This window comes from Herpailurus yagouaroundi, unplaced genomic scaffold (assembly GCF_014898765.1).
Source record: "Herpailurus yagouaroundi ecotype Mexico unplaced genomic scaffold, PumYag 191, whole genome shotgun sequence".
NCBI lineage: Eukaryota > Metazoa > Chordata > Mammalia > Carnivora > Felidae > Herpailurus > Herpailurus yagouaroundi.
Window position 1 is genome coordinate 14,648,048 of NW_024412422.1, and position 16,489 is coordinate 14,664,536.

At 57.3% G+C, this 16,489-nt stretch overlaps 2 protein-coding genes across 3 annotated transcripts in view; one reads left to right on the forward strand and one right to left on the reverse strand.

Annotated features, from left to right (window-relative positions):
- The window catches only part of DNAH10 (dynein axonemal heavy chain 10), a 144,042-nt gene extending 135,877 nt beyond the window's left edge, over positions 1-8,165 (forward strand). Inside the window, exons 69-79 of one of the 2 annotated variants that reach the window (XM_040444042.1) lie at positions 213-396; positions 959-1,159; positions 1,850-2,059; positions 2,242-2,337; positions 3,008-3,179; positions 3,650-3,781; positions 3,964-4,175; positions 4,267-4,434; positions 5,878-6,058; positions 7,056-7,201; positions 7,795-8,165. In XM_040444042.1, the coding sequence (XP_040299976.1) occupies positions 213-396; positions 959-1,159; positions 1,850-2,059; positions 2,242-2,337; positions 3,008-3,179; positions 3,650-3,781; positions 3,964-4,175; positions 4,267-4,434; positions 5,878-6,058; positions 7,056-7,201; positions 7,795-7,941 (1,849 nt within the window). In that variant the 3' untranslated portion in view covers positions 7,942-8,165. The remainder of the gene's footprint in view (positions 1-212; positions 397-958; positions 1,160-1,849; positions 2,060-2,241; positions 2,338-3,007; positions 3,180-3,649; positions 3,782-3,963; positions 4,176-4,266; positions 4,435-5,877; positions 6,059-7,055; positions 7,202-7,794) is intronic. The other variant, XM_040444043.1, reaches the window with a different exon arrangement.
- A 733-nt stretch (positions 8,166-8,898) lies between these two features.
- CCDC92 (coiled-coil domain containing 92) lies at positions 8,899-13,813 on the reverse strand. The gene is given in 4 exon segments (XM_040444060.1): positions 8,899-9,743; positions 9,745-10,316; positions 12,995-13,036; positions 13,606-13,813. Coding segments are annotated over 4 exon segments (948 nt in total). The 5' UTR covers positions 13,736-13,813; the 3' UTR covers positions 8,899-9,539.
- Between the last annotated feature and the right edge of the window lie 2,676 nt (positions 13,814-16,489).

Here is a 16,489-nt window from a genome sequence, read left to right on the forward strand (position 1 = left end):
GGCGCCCCCATGGATGTGCCTGGCTGTGCTAGGGGGACACAGCAGGGCCCGCGTCGCCCAGGGGTTCACCCTCTTGTGTGACATGTGCGTCAACATGGACTGTAACCCGGTGGGAGCTGTACCCAAAGAACAACCAGAAGGTTCTGGAGGCGGCGAGGCGAGCACGCGGTGGCTGTCCTCTGCGAGAGTCCCCACTTTGTTCCCTCTGCCAGGTACGTGCAGCCCCCGATGATCAGCTTCGAGGCCATCTTTGAGCAGAGCACTCCGACCTCGCCCATCGTGTTCATCCTCAGTCCTGGCTCTGACCCTGCCGGTGACCTTATGAAATTAGCCGAGCGCAGCGGTTTTGGAGGAAACCGCCTCAAATTCCTCGCCATGGGTCAAGGTCAAGAAAAGGTAATTAGTGGTTGGAAGGAATAAGCTCTAAATTTGGGTGAGGTCCCCGGGGTGAGTGAGCTGGGCGCAGTTCCCGTCCCCTGAGCGGCAGGCGGGCAGTGGTGTGGTCCTGGAGCGGGCATGCTGTCACCGCCCGGCCTTGCTGGTCGCTGTGCTGCTCTGTTGCTTCCAGAGTCCCTTCACACGTAGTCGTCCTCTATTCCAGTCTCCGGACATCCCTGTTTTGGGTCAGGGTGGTCACTGCCCCCGCGGCATGGCCGCAGAGGCGGTCAGGGTGCCGGCCTCCGAGAACCTGGAGCTCTCGGGGCTGAGGGGGGCCGGCGGGTGCAACGTGCTGGCTCATCTTCCAGGTCGGGACCGGCCGTGTGGCTCAGGCGGCCCTGAGGGATCCTCAGAGATGGGTTCTTTGAGGGCAGCCCCCGTAGCTCCTGGGTCACTGGCTTCTTTGTGGCCTCTCCTGGAGTGGGCCCTCCTGGGGGCTCGGAGCGGGTTTCTGGGAGAGCACGGGCTCAGTGTGGCTTTGGGACACCAACTCCTCCCCCCTCTCTCTCTGTCGGTGCAGCTGGCCCTACAGCTGCTGGAGACGGCGGTGGCCCGCGGGCAGTGGCTGATGCTGCAGAACTGTCATCTCCTGGTCCGCTGGCTGAAAGATCTGGAGAAGTCCCTGGAGAGGATCAGCAAACCCCACCCAGACTTCCGCCTGTGGCTCACCACAGACCCCACCAGGGGCTTCCCCATTGGGATTCTGCAGAAGTCTTTGAAGGTTTGGTTCAGGACAAACACCCGTCCCCACAGCCCTGTTCCTCAGATCGCTACCATTCTGCCGTCCGTGTGTGCGAGCGAGCGAGCGCGTGCTTGGAAGTAAACCTACGACGCAGCCAGACCTTCACGGCCACCCTTTCCAGTTCCGTCTTTCCCTCTCTCTTCAGAGACAAGCGCTGTCCCGTACCGCGTGACAGTTACGACTCTCAGGCCTGTCTTTACCACTTCCTTCCGCATGTATCCAAAATAATACCTAGGTTCGTTTTCCTGGACTTCACATTTATGAAACCTTCTTTTTCTCTTCGATGACAGGCCTGCCCTCAGCTGCACTTCTCTAGTGGTTTACACGCCCCATTTAACTTACTCCCCAGACAAGTTTTGTGTGGCAAGATTTTGTCATCTGTCACCTGGGGCAGATAGAGGGAAAACTTGGTGACGTCCGTTTTGCATCTGAAGCTCCCACGGGCTTCTTTCACTTCTCTGGGTCATCTGATGAGCGGGAGTCAGAACCACATCTAGTCCCTTATCTTCTTTGCCCGGGTCCTTATAAGAGGCTTTTGCTGCCTGGGGAGCAGGAGAGATGGCCACGCAGGGATGGAGGGAAAGCCCAGGTGTCTACATTTTGCGCCCTCTTCAAAGCTGGACTCGTGGTTCTGCGGTCTCCGTCACGATTTGTCTTCTCTTCTGACAGGTTGTTACGGAGCCACCCAACGGGCTGAAACTCAACATGAGAGCGACTTACTTCAAGATCTCTCCTGACATGCTGGAGCAGTGTCCGCACCCTGCTTTCAAGTCCCTGGTCTACGTGCTGGCGTTCTTCCACGCGGTGGTGCTGGAGAGGAGAAAGTTCGGGAAGATCGGGTGGAACGTGTACTATGACTTCAATGAGTCTGACTTCCAGGTTAGGACGCAGTGGCTGCTGCTTCTCCCAAGAAACTTCCTCCTCGGCCGGCCTGTGTCACCCCCACCCCTTCTCTGAGTTGTGAACAGCCGCGGTGTTCCCGCCCACACTTGAGGAGAGGGTGAGAACGTGAGCGACTCTGTGGGCTGGAGCACAACCATACCTGTCCCTCGTCTTTTAAGGTCTGCATGGAGATTCTGAACACATACTTAACAAAAGCCTTCCAGCAACATGACCCTAGGATCCCGTGGGGCAGCCTCAAGTACCTGATTGGAGAGGTAGGGGTGTCTTGGGGGACCCATCGTGGACCGCCTCCAAGGGCTGGAGCTGGGCTGTGGCCTGGTGCCCTTGTGAGTGACCTCTGAGACCCTGGTGACTCCCCTGTTGCTTCTGCCGCGTGTCAGCTGCAGGGTCTCTGTGGAGTTCTGGCTCATCACCCGATCGTCTTTCTCCTAAGTGGGCTCCGTCCACATGGAGGTTCCGGATTCATCATCCTGGGGGCCGTGTTCTCTGGGGGGTTGGCAGTTCCCCTCCTCGCCATGCCTTAGGCATGTCTTCGTAGCCTCGCTCCCGGTCGGTGGGCGTGGAGGGCCACCCTGGAGACCGTGACTTTAGACAGGCCGTGTGGGAATGCCTCCCCCGTGGCCTGCGTGTGCTCACGCAGGGGCACCGCCAATTCCCAAGGCCAAAGTGGTGGCTGGCTTCTTTGTTGTTTTGTTGTCTCTTCACTACGTTTTGGGGATTTTGCAAATGGCACACTGGCTTCCAGGACCCCACAAAGTTGCACAAGCCTCTTGTGCACAGTGGGCCAAAGGCATGTGATCAACATGGTTTGAGCTGCACAGCAGCCCGGTCAGCAGGAGTCCCCCCCCCCCCCCACTCCCGAGGGCACATCAGGTCTCAGGTGGGTCCTGGGTTCCCGGCCAGCTCATGCTCTCGGTCACTCAGGTCATGTATGGAGGACGGGCCATCGACAGCTTTGATCGGCGCATCCTGACCATCTACATGGACGAGTACCTGGGAGACTTCATTTTTGACACTTTCCAGCCATTCCACTTCTTCCGGAATAAGGAGGTGGACTATAAAATCCCCGCCGGTGATGAGAAGGAAAAATTTGTTGGTGAGATTTCTCAGGCATCAAAATGTATGTTAGAAGTTTTTTCTAAGGGAGACCGACCGTACATCTCAGCTGTTCTGTTTTCTGTGGTTGGCTTGATGGCTCTTCTGACCCCTCTCCTGGGGGGATCCTTGGCTGGTGGGCGTGCTCCGTTATGTTTTGTAGGGGGCCCAGCAAGCTCTTTGTAGCCTCAGCGCTGATGGAGTTAGTTTAGATTTCCCTGTCCTGGGGTGATGACAAATAGGCCACATTCCGCCTGAAGGGCAGAGTGGGCCCCAGGAAGCTCACGGAGCCATTTTTGTCATAAGAAATAAACATGGAGCCGGATGGGGCGTGGTAGTATGGAATTTTTATTTAAAAACACGCCACCCACTACACAGTGGAAATTAGTTTTGCGTATCTGGGGATGTTGAGGCCACGCAGCCGCAGAAATGGAGGGCTGTGTGACGGTGTCCTCTCCGTCCCGATTATAGAAGCCATTGAGGCCCTCCCGCTGACCAACACGCCTGAAGCGTTTGGTCTTCATTCCAATGCCGAGATTGGATATTATACTCAGGCGGCTCGAGACATGTGGACTCACCTGCTGGAGCTGCAGCCTCAGACAGGTAAAGTCGGCCGCGGGGACTGAACTAGCGTGTTTACGGTGGAAGGGCGTTGTTGGCCCAGAGGGCTATTGGTCCTTGTGGTTTCTGTAGCGTCGATGCCTTTCCTAGAACCAGAAGGCTCAGGACGCCCCCGTCCTAACCCTCAGATGCCTTGCTCTCCCTAAAACGTGTCCTGGTTTTAGGGGAATCCAGCAGCGGCATCAGCCGAGATGATTACATTGGCCACGTTGCCAAGGACATAGAGAACAAGATGCCCCAAATCTTTGACTTGGACCAGGTCAGGAAGCACCTCGGGGTGGGACTCTCCCCCACCTCGGTGGTGCTTCTGCAGGAGCTGGAGCGCTTCAACAAGCTCGTCACACGGATGTCCAGGTCTCTGGCTGAACTTCAGAGGGTGAGCACGCCCCTCGTGTGCAGACCTCTGCCTACACACAGTACCCGGTTTTCCCACAGTCTTGCCTGACCGCTATTGATTCTGCGAACAGGCCTTGGCCGGAGAAGTTGGAATGAGCAACGAGTTAGATGACGTAGCCAGATCTCTCTTCCTCGGGCAAATCCCTAGTATCTGGAGAAAGCTGGCCCCTGACACATTAAAGTCCCTTGGAAACTGGATGCCCTACTTCCTGCGGCGGTTCAGCCAGTACACATCGTGGGTAAGTGAGAGACCACAGTCTGTGCGTCAGTTCGAGGCTCAGCCTGGACCACCCCCCTCCCCAACCACCTCCAACCCCTCTCCGGCGCCCCGGAGGTACCTTCTATTAGCGGTGATTGGGTGCTCGAGAAATGGCTCCTGACTCTACAAGCATACCTGTATCTTTTTTTTTTTCCCTTTTCTTTTTGTTTTTAAGACTTTGAAGCCTATTATGCACAACTTGATTTGTTCGTCTCAGAGTCCATCTTGGCCACTGTCCATCTAAGTGCATTTAGGTCGACCTTATTCTTTTAAGGGGACTCCATTTTACAGATATTCCATGTCCTTTCGCCTGCTGGACATTTGGGTGGTTCCCTTTGGGGTTCCCCCCCCCCCATTTTGCCAATACAACATTCTGGCGCACGTAACTTTGGATGCACATGAGTATATTTCACAGGTAGGTCCCTACAGCGGAAGTGTTGGGACTCAGTGTGTGCGTTTTGCATTCTTTTTAATTTTTTTTAATGTTTATTTTTGAGGGAGAGAGAGAGAGCGTGCGCGCGCGCGCGCATGAGTGGGGGAGGGGCAGAGAGCGAGGGAGACACAGAATCCGAAGCAGGCTCCAGGCTCTGAGCTGTCAGCACAGAGCCTGATGCGGGGCTCGAAGTCACGAACCTTGAGATCATGACCTGAGCCGAAGTCAGATGTTTAATTGACTGAGCCGCCCAGGCACCCCAATGTGCATTTTACATTCCAACAGCTCTTGTCACATCGTCTTCTAGAGAAGTGGAAACCACAGCGAGTGAACACGATTATTTCCTCCCCTTGCTGCACCATGTGTGTTCTTAATATTTTGGATCTTTTTTTCCTGATAGGTAAACGCTCATATATTTAGGTGTGCGTTTCTTGAGTTATGGTGAGGCTGAGCATATCTTACACACATATAGCTGTTTCATGTTTTTTCTGTGAATTGTCTTTTCGTGTCTTGATTTCATTTTTATCAAGTTCTCTATCTTCTTAAACTGATGTTTGAGAGCTCTTTGTGTATCCAGGAGATGGGCCCTTGGTCTGCTGGTGTTGCAAGTGCTTCCCCCCAGCTCGTCAGCATCTTTTGATTTTTGCCTATGGCACTTCTTCCAGAAGAAAGTTTTACATTTTTATTTGGTCAGATGTCTCGGTCTGTTCTTTTATGGCCTCTGGGTTTTGCACGTCCAACTCAGGATCATGACAGTGTTCACTGGAGAGCCGACCTGGTACTCTCGTGGTTTTATTCTTTAAGTCTCTGCTCCTTCTGGAACCGGGTGGTTCAGCTTGTTCTCCCAGACAGGCCGCCGTTGTTCCGACACCGTCCTTTTGCTGCGAAGGTGAACTGTGTCTTTTATCCTGACCCGATCTTCTGGTCAGCTCTGGCCCTGGCATTCGGTGGCGGCCCCGGTCTCCCGCCGCCTTGCCCCCTGCCTTCCAGGTCACTGAAAGTGAGCCCGGCGTGATGTGGCTCTCGGGGCTGCACATCCCGGAATCCTACCTCACGGCCCTGGTGCAGGCCACCTGCCGGAGGAACGGCTGGCCGCTGGACCGCTCCACCCTGTTCACGCAAGTGACCAAGTTCCAAGATGCAGATGAAGTGAACGAGCGGGCAGGACAAGGTACGGTCAGCTCCCTATCGGGTCTTCCTCCCCGAGCCATCCCCCATTCAGAGGAACAAGCATGGTGTGGGCGGAAATGGGCCAGGCCGGGTTTGAAAGGAAGGCTGCTGCGAATATTGGCTGTACGTGTGCACGGTCTGTGTCTCGATCTCTCTGGGGGTCGATACGTGCGTTTCTCTTCCAGTTCCAACACCGAGACCCGGGGTTGATGTCAGGAGGGACCTGAACCACGTTCGCCCTGCTCGTTTGCGGAAGTGGCTCCTGGGTCAGAATTAGATCGTTCAGAGAAAGGAGGGCCCGAGGGCTTCCCTGGAAACTTTGAGGGGCTGGGGGCGTGGGAGCCAGAGGGCAGGTTGGACTAGGTTCCACCCATGAAATTACAATGTCAGTCCCTGTGACACTGGTGACTGACGCTGCCGTTCCCCAGGGCAGTGCTGCCGCCATAGTCGGAAGACATTTACCCGTGAGCCACAAAAGCCCTGTTGAGTGAGCTTAGAGATGGGGTTCACGGTGGAGATTCAGGGATGCTCACTGAAGCCTCGGAGGAACTCTCTGGGCAGGTGACTGTCCTCTCCTCTGCCACTGTGTGTGTCTGCCGTGTTCTCCCCAGACACCATTTTCTCGGTGAGGCTTTGACTTCCTCTCCGCACTCCCTCTTGGCCCACCACCAAGCTGTGGTGCTTCTGTCTTTATAACCTGGGGGCCCAAGCAGTCTAGGTCTGTGTGCCCTGAAGCCTGACTGGTGGGGGAGGCAACTCTCCCTCGTCTCCTTTGCCAAAGCCGTGGGGAGGGGAGGCTCACGGCGTCTACGGTGTCCTTCTGCAAAGGGAAGAAATGACGGCCACGTCTTTTGGACAAAGGCCTGGGCTATGTCTGGGGGAGGAGAGCGAGGGAGTTGCCTCTGTGTGTGCACTGTGGACATACCTAGGGCCACTGTGTGCACAGCAGAGTGGCCGGTGCCTCCACATAAACCCTGGGCTCTTCCCGGGATATCCAGGATGCTTCGTCTCAGGACTGTATCTCGAAGGCGCTGATTGGGATGTGGAAAGAGGATGTCTTATCAAGAGCAAACCAAAGGTGCTGGTGGTCGACCTGCCGATTCTGAAGATCATCCCCATCGAAGCCCATCGCCTCAAACTACAGGTAGAAGGCGGACGCCTGTTCCTGGCTCCGTCCTCCCCTCCCCGCCCCCCACCGGGGGCACGGTTGGGGGGACCGGGGTGGGGGGAGGATTGCAATTCAGTCTTACCCTTTAAGCACCCTTACAGGTTCTTAGCCTTTTGTGGGAGGGGGGGAAGCCCCAAGACAGGACAACAGCGTGGAGCCACCTTCCAGGAAGACACACGCATGCAAACGTGTGTAAGCAGAGACTCCCCCCGGGGTTGGGGGGGGGGCACGGCTTCAAGTTCGGAGCTGTGGTCCAGATTAACTTCAGGAAGAGACTCCTCCATTCCCTTGACCTTCTGCGGGCACTGCCTGAATCATAAAATACTTACGTCTGATGTGGACAGCGGGTGCCCCCTGCCTCGTCGGGCCCGGATGCCCGTCTGATGAGCGTAGCTACACGAAGCCCCATCCGCGGTCAGCGGAGGGCGGCCCCGCAAAGCCCCTTGAAGCCTCGGCCAGGCCTAGCAGGAGGCGCCCGCACTCTCAGCACCTAGATTGGGCTTCCTACTTCCCGGGCTTGAGCTCCTCTGCCGCCCGTGGGGGATGCCTCACGTGCCTCTCCTTTGCAGAACACCTTCCGGACGCCGGTCTACACCACCTCCATGAGAAGGAATGCCATGGGAGTTGGCCTGGTGTTTGAAGCCGATCTCTTCACCACAAAGCACGTATCTCACTGGGTGCTGCAGGGGGTGTGCCTCACCCTGAACTCCGATTAACCTTTTGGGCGAAGGAACCCGCACTTGTGAGCTCCGTCCCGTCAGCTCCATCAGCTCCGTGGGGCCTCGAGAGGCTGGAGCTGGGCTGATGCTGAGACTCCTTTCATTTGAAACCAGCCGTTTTAATCTCTTTCCATATAAATTGAGCTGACAGTTTTGTTTTTTGAAGCGATTTTTAAGGATTCTGCGGATTTGAAAAGTAAATACTGGAGAGCATTTTGAAATGTGTTTTCTTTCCCTTCTCAGAGGAAATGTGTGATTAGGCAGAAGTGCCCCACACGCCACTGGCACGAGTGAGAATTCTAATGGAAAATGTCAAGAGTGTGCTATTGACAATCCAGGTCTGTCTCAGTAGACGCCTCTCTTTGGCAGGAGCGGCCTGCTGGGTGTGGGGTCCGGGCTGACGATGCCAGCCTAGAGCAGAGATGGCCACTGTCGCCCACCGCCACCCCTCCCCCTTCCCGAACTCTCTGGCCTGCAAGGTGGGGGTGGGGGCGAGGGCCCTGAGCTCGGTGTTGAATTCCTGCATGAGCTCCTACCCGCGACCTGGCCGGATCTGCGTGGGGTTGGGTGGGTGCAGACCTAAAACAGCCGGAACTGGCCCCCGGGGTCCCTTCGTTCTGCGCACCCTGGGGCGAGCCCGGAGCCCCGGCCAGGCCCGCCGGAGACACCGAGTAGCTTTACTTCGCCAGGGAGGAGCAGGGTGGAGCACCGGCAGGGCAGGGGGCGGGGGCCGGTCACGGGCAGAACGTTCCCAGGGGCAGCCCTGGGCAGGGCTGGGTGACAGGGACTCCTCTTCCCGGAAGCAGAGCTGCCCCACCCCTGGGGCCGGAGCCCTGGGAAAAAAACATGGGGCGAGAACGCGGTAATTACTGGGGGGCCTGCTGTGTCTCCTCCCCCAGCTTCCCCCCAGCTCCTCCCTCAGGTAGTTTAATAAAAGACACAAACCAGAAAGAGGCAGGTTTAGAAAATAAAGTTTGTTGGGATCTTGAACATTTTGGATAAAACTAACCAAAAAATATGAACACACATTCAGGTTGTGGTGACACGAGGAGTAACATCATCTTATTTCGTTCCCGCGATAGACACATACAGCTGCTCGGCTATCGGGGCCGCCCCGGGGGAGGCTTGGTGGGAGGTTACGGGGTCTCCGGGAGGGAGCAGGGGCTGCTCTGGACGGGCCGCCCTAGGAACTGGAGCGAGAGGGTCGAGGCCGGTCGGCACGTGTTGCTCCGGCTGTATAGTTAGGCGGGTTGACTATCCGATTTCATTAACGTCGAGTAGTGATGCAGCCTGTGGCCTGTGCTTTGTCCACGAGCGCACTGAAGTTACACGGAGTGGGATTAGAAGCGAGCGATTCGGCACACAGGTGTTTGGCCACGGCAATCGGTAAATAGGTATTCTGCAGCAGGGACATGATCGTATTCTGGTGTCAGTACCAGGGCAAAAGGAGCAGGAGAATAAGAATGTTGACGTGTCTGAAAAAAAATTTGGCATGCAGGGGAATTGGAGAAAAAAAAAAAAAGGCGTGGATGAGTTTTCCTAGTAGTGATCACAGTGCATCGACAGCCAGGGGGGAAGGGTCGCCCGGGCAGGCTTCACACAGTTCTGTCCGTCCCTGAGTGCTTCCTCGCGGCCTTTCCTCCGTTCACCTGGTCGACCGCCAGCGTCTCCACCTCGGGCGGGGCCTGCGGCGGGGCGGCGTGGTGGATGCGGTGGGCCACCCCCACGTGAGCCTTGTGCTGCTTCTCGCGGGCCGGGCTGTGCGGCTCGCTCGAGCCGCGGTCGGAGGCGATGGGGGGGGATGACCAGGGGCCTCTCCTTGACGAGGTGGACCTCGGCCGATTCCCGGGCCAGCAGGAACGGGGTGGGGTCGGGCATGGCGTCCACCGGCTCCCGCAAGAGTAGTTTCCGGCTCTCGGCCCCGAATCTGTAAACCTCTTCGAATTCCGGGTGCAGGGGGGCCGAGAGGCTCTTTTTCATTCGGCGGCGGGGCGTTTCGGGCAGCTTGTCCTTGGGGGGGGCCGGCTTGTAGCTGGCCAGCACGGGGCTCCCGGAAGGGCTGCCGTCCGAGGTCCCGCCGGAGCTCATGAGCTTCCTCTTGGCGGCGTGCAGCTGCGAGGTCAGGTAGGCGATGGTCCCGGCGCGCTGCTCCAGCTCGCTCGACAGCATGTTCAGCTTGTGGCTCTTCAGCTTCAGCTCCTCCAGGTACTTCCTCTCGCGCTCCCTGACGGTGCTCTCCAGCACCAGGATCATGGCGTCCTTCTGCTCCAGCTCCCGGAGCAGCTCGCTGTTCTCGTCCTCCTTGAGCTTCAGCTGGGCTTCCAGCTCCTCGCATCTTCTCTTTAGTTCGCTGCTTCGGGAAGATCCATCTCCTGGAGGAATGAGCCGAGGGACAGGATTGAGCGCCAACCCCTCCCGGAGCAGAGGCACGGAGACTGTCTAGGCTGGCCTCACCTCCCAGGGCGGCCGCGTGGAAGGCGGGGCTGGGGTGGGGGCACATTGCTCCCACGCTCCATCCTGCCCCATCTCCGTGCCCTCCCCGCCGCCCCCCTCCACCCCCACCCCATGTGGGGATCACGTGGCCTCTGAGCTCCCTCCCGCTCTCAGTTCTCTGGCTCCTTGCACAAAAGCGTGCCTCCAGAGCTCAAAAATGCCCAAGTCACAACGGGCAATTCTCCGGGTTTCGGACCCTGGCACGTACCCAGGAATAAACTGTGAGCAGATCCAGCTGTCTGCTCAGGCGGCATTTATCGAACACCCGCTCCATTCGGCGTGCCGTTGTGAGACCCAAACGTAGACTCTCTCTGTGTCCGAGCACAGAGCTCTGAGGCTGCCCCTTCCTGCCACACGGGTCCCCTCTCTCATCGTGTCTCAGAGGGCAGGTGTCCCTGTGCCTGCGCTCGGCTCTCCTCGGCCCCCCTGGCCCCTCACCGTGCGCCCACAACCAGCCGCTCAGGGACACCCCGGGGCCGGTGCAGGGTGGGAGCTGGCGTCTGCGGGCACCTCTCACGTGAGGAGGCGGATCCGGGGCTGCGGACCGATGTTGGGTGGCCCCAACGTTTTGGGCGCTCCTTCGAATGCCTGCCTCTGCCTCCCTGAGACCCCAGACAGCTGCTCCTCGGTGACCTCTGTTCCCAGGGAGCAGCCCCTCCCGTCCTGGCCATTTCCACTCTCCCACGGGAAGCTCTGCCCCACCACGTCCTCCACACGCACGTCCCGTCTTTCTTTCCCCAGGGAAGCTGCGCCTGTCCTGTTCATCGCCTGCAGCAGAATCTCCCCAGCTGCCTGAGCGCTCAGTCACCACGGCGCTTGTGTTTTTGCATTTTTTCTTTTAATTTTTGAGTAAGCTCTACACCCAGCGTGGGGCTCGAACTCAACCCTGAGGTCAAGAGTCCCCTGTGCTACCGACTGAGCCAGCCAAGTGCCCCTCACTGTGGCATTTTTAAAACAGATTCTCAGGTCCCCTCCCTGACCCTCGGAATCAGAACCTCCAGCGGAGGAGCCCGTGTCTGCACCCCGTGTCCCCACATTGAGCAAGTTCTGCATCCACTAAGGTAAAGAAGGGATTTCCAGCCCCGGGGAGGGGAGATGCCCCAACCAGGACCAGCTAAGAGCTGTCACACCGCCTCCACAAGGAGGCATCCCTGGGCCGATTGTCATCTTGAGTCCAGGCTGCTGATGAGGCTGCGTGAGCTTTGGGACTTAGGCCCGAGAGCCTTGAGGAGCTCTCTAGGGGCCAGGGGAGGAGGGACTGGGCATAGGAGCTCCCTCCTCCTGGAAGCAGAGAGGGTTCAGGGCAAGAATTGTGTTTCTTCAGGTTAGCCTGGCCAGGAGGTGGCAGGAAGCGAGGACACTGATTTCTGTGACGTGGATGGCAGGGGCGCAGGACATCCTATTCTCCGGAATCCTCAGAGGCCCAGATCCTGGTCCAGGGCTTCAGGGGGTGAGGAGCGTCCTGCCTCCGCAGTGAGGCCCAAAGGGTGGGCTCCGGTCCCCAGGCCCCTCCTCTCATCGACAAAAGGACATGGTCCCTGAGAGGCGTACTTAGGAGACTGTAACCTGAGTGTCATGAATGGAAAAGTCAATCCTTGGTGATGCACTGAGATCCACGGAAAGGCCTGCATCTGTTTCAAGGGCTTGGGCGTGCTCATGAATAATAACTGCCATTGTGAAGGCTAGAGAAAGGCATCTTGGGGCACCTGGGTGGCTCAGTCCCTTGAGGGTCTGACCAGAGTGTCTGACTGTTGATTCTGGCTCAGGTCATGATCCCAGGGTCGTGGGATCGAGCCCCACTCTGCGCTGAGTGTGGCAATTTTCTCTCTCTCTCTCTCTCTCTCTCTCCTTCTGCCCCACTCCCACACTCATGCTCTCTCTCTCAAAAAAAAAAGTGTCTTGACTCAAGTGTGGATTCTGCACACTTCCCCACTCTGTTCTGGGGAGCGAGCGTTTGTCGTTGGCCACAGAGGCCCCAGTTCTATCTTCTCTGCCCCAGCTGCCATCAGACTGATCTCTTTGGGGGTCCTGGAGGATTCTGGTTGAGGGGAAGCATTCTGGGGACTGCAGTCTAGAGGAAGACATTCACGATCCTCTGGGGACCATCCAGTAATTTGCTCGCTCATTCAAGTAGTTTTTAGGGAGCACCTGCTCTGTGTCAGGTCCCGTATGAGGCTCGAGGGACAGAAGAGGTGGGACCCTGCTCCTTCTCCTCTGTCTCTCTTTAAATTACATGTATTTCTTGATGATAGAAGGAACACATATTCACTGGAGAAAAATCAGAAAATCAAGAAAAGCTTATAACAGGCATTCCAAATATCGAAAGAAAATGAAGAAAATAAAACCGCTCCCCCTTCTCGCTGCGCTGACAGCCCCTCGTAACATCTCAGGGTCCAAACTTCCTTCCCGTCTTTTCTAGAAAGCTCTGGTCACTTGCGCAACTCTTCCTAGCAAGTGTGTTTTCTTCTCCGCGTGTAGGTAGTGCAAACAAATGGCACCAACACGTGCCACAACGGGAAGTGACACCGTCATTAACTTTCAGGGAGGACGTCCTTACCTGTCTGGTCCGCACTTTTGAGTGTCAGCTCATATGTTAAATCTAAAAAGGAAAGCATATGTGTTAATTGCGTATGGTTACAGTAGCTCTCAAAGCCTTCATCGGCTCTGAAAATGCAGAACCGACCTCCACGATCACCCCGCGCGTCCTGCCCAGACAGAGCAGGGCTCGGCAGCATCGGGGCAGGCGTGAGAAGGCAGAAACTGTCCTTCCTCGCGCTCGGAGGAAACCCGCCTTCCCGAAAACACACGCCAGCGGCCACAAGGAGCAAGCAGCCTGCTCTGTACGCGACGCTTCGGGGATCGGTTCCAAACTGCACTGCCCGTTCCAACCACCGCATCTGAATCTTCTAAGCCCTCAGTATGCCGAGAGATGGCTCTGCAGCTTTACGCCGGGTGCCTGTCCATCAGGCAGAGAGGGTGAGCTAATAAGGCACCGGAGTGCGCTCCGGCAACGGCAGGCTCGTCCACGACGGAGGGGAGCAGAGCCCCCTCCTCACCCTGCCCCCGAGTGGGCCTGGCACAGCTTCCGAGCCGGCCGCCGTCTGAGACGGGCCGGATCACAGGTCCCCGCTCTGCCCTGCCGCGGAGGGGGTGCGGGGCCCCCGGTACCTGTGCAGTGTTGCTGCAGCCGCCTGATCTCGGCGTGCAGCCCCTTGAGGGTGCCGGCATGCTCCCGCTGGAGGAACAGGAGGTTCTTCTGGGCGCTGTGCAGCTGGTTCTCCAGGTTTGTGGCTGCCATGCTGACATCCGGGTGACCTGTGGGAGACACAGACGCCGGCGGCCCTCCCTGACGCTGAGGGTTGCAGGGAGTAGGCCGGGAGAGGACGCTGCCCGCTGACCGCCCCCCTTGGCACGGGGGGCTCACAGGCAGCATGAGGCCCAGCTCTAGAAGGGGGGGCATCAAACCCCGGGCCCCCCGATTCCAAATCCTGGTCTTTCCACACGCCACCTATACTTCCACAGACTGTGACCAGGACAGCCATATCGGCAAAGATTTCCCTGATGAGCTAGGCACCCACAGCCGCCTCATGGGAAACCGGGTGCCTGGGCACCGGGGGCAACGTTTCCTCAAGATGGCATCGAGCGCTGGCCAAAGCAAGCGAGGGGTGGGAGGAAGAGGCAGGGGGAATTCCAGCGGAAGCCTCTGGATTTCATAGAGCTGAGAGGAAGCCCGGGTCTTTCTTTGGGAAAAGGGCCACGTGGCGGCTGTGGGAATCTGGAGTCTGTCCCCAAACCCTGCCTCCCTGCCCGCGGTGGCTTTTCAGTCCTCAATCGTCAGCTGCTCACACAGGGCCTCAGATTCTTGGCCTTTGTCGTAACTCAAGAAATGCGGTGAAGTCTATCGGTCTTTCTGGAAAAGCTACCAAAGAAATTCAAGATGCCTTGCATGACACTGAAAAACGCAAAGGACAAAAGGTGGGTAATTAACTTATAAATTGTTCTGATAAATACACAGCCTCAGAGCGCAGTTTCCTCATCTGCTTTGCCAAAGTTCCTCCCAGAGGAGACGCCACTTCTCAGATGGCTTCCAGTTTGTGGACAGACGGCTCTGGAGAAGACCACACACCCAGGCACTGTCGCCACGTTGGGTGACACCAATCGCTGTGCCTTGTAAGGTCAGTGACATATTTACACCCCAGCTCTGGAGCTAAGAAAAGCTCATGACTGGAACTCAAGACCCATGTCCTCACCGCACGGAAAAACTTCCCTCCATCCCCCCGGCGACCGGCTTCGCTCCAGAGGAATGGTAAGAAGGAGATTGTGTGGCAGGCGAGCCCGAGAAAGGGAAGGTAAAGGAGGAAGGGTGAAGGGAGCCAGGTACAGAGCAACAAAAGGACACTCCGGGCAGGACAGGGGCACAGCGCAGCGCCCGGCCGCAGGGTCAGCTGTGGACGTGGGAGATGCTGGTGGCGACTGAAAAGCGCCGAACCCGTACTTTCGGGGCTTGCCAATGAAGACAAAGAGCGACTTAAAGCTGATCCAGAACTCGCGGGCCTAGGGTGGTAAGAGAGCAGCTCGAAGCACAGTCTTGCCGCTCAGCAGGGCTCTTGCCCTCCGGCACCTGCCGTGCAATCTGAGTCCATCCAGAGTGCACGGAGCCTGGCGCACGGGCACCCCACGTGCCACGCCTTCGAGTAGGGGTGTGGCACCAGGGGAGCCTTCAGGCTGAGCAGCCTTTGATTCCAGGGGCTTCCCGCTCAGATGCTTAACTTCACAGGCACGTCTTGCTCAAAGAAAATGGGAAACATGAAAATTTCAAAAACGGATTTGTCCAGCATCGAAATGTGCCCGTTCACAGTCTCATCGCCTCGTGAATCAGCAGCTTTGAGTTGTACTTACTGATCTGTAATTCATTAGTTCACCGTGGCAAGCGCAGGAATGAGAAGGTGCCCTTGAAGCTCCCATTGCCGTGGGCAGACAGTCTCGGGAGGAAGACGCACCAGGCGAACAGGAAGATGTGAGTATGTAACTTGCGGAGCCGGCAAGGGAGCTGTGGCCGCTCCGTCCGGGGCTCCGATAGCAGGGGGCACAGGGTCATCGACCCCACGGCACCTCACCCGACGGGCGCTCTCCCCTTCTCCGTTGCTGGATACACACCAACAGTGTGGGCCCCCTCAGGCCCGAGGCGGCGAGTCGCGTCTCCAAATGGTATCCAAGCTACTAAATTATTTTCTATCAGCTCAAAAGGATAACAACATCACTGACTTCCGGAGGACAAAGAGTCGCTGTAGCTTAAACAAAAAGCGATGCTTCAACTTTCTCATCCTTAGCTCTTGTGACATGTGATCACGGTCGTGACCTAATCCTTCCAGTAAACGGGCAAGAATGAAGCTACAGAAGCATCCGGTTAGGCCACGGAGACACAGCTGAGAGACGTGGCTAATCTGGAAGAAGAAAAGAAGGTGGTCCCGCGAGGCTTAGTTCAGAATCTCTAAGACACTCTGGGGTCAGAGACACGAAGGAGCGTTCGTGACTCCCCCCTGGAGGGGTCGGCATGATGGCTGACGGGAAAGCTGCAGGGCGTCTGTGCCCATGAATAATGCATCCTGCCTGAGTAAAGGCATTCACCCCGTCTTGATGATGTGTCAACCAGTAACGGAGGGCGACATTCAGAGAGCACGGCTTGCACAACACTGCACTTTGTGTGTCAAAAGGGCACACGCTGTAAAGTGTGGGCTCTCCGTACCGCAGCTTTTTGTCTTGAGGCAAAATCCCATTTTGTTTCTAAGCGTCGCTGGGAGCGGTCAGCAGTTTCGCAGTTATTGGCTCGGCCGAAGGCGGGGTGGCCTCGACGCTGGCCTCCGAGATGGGGTGCCAAGGGCCCGGCACTCGAGGGCCCGGCCGCAGTAGCGGCCGCAGGGCAAGGCCCACGCTGGTGGTGTGCACGGCTCCGCCAGAGGAACTCCAGAAGTGGTGGGAACAGGCGCTGAAGGCAGAAGGTCTGCCGAACAGGCTGCTTTGACCGTGATCTGGAGGTTAAGCCACACGCGCA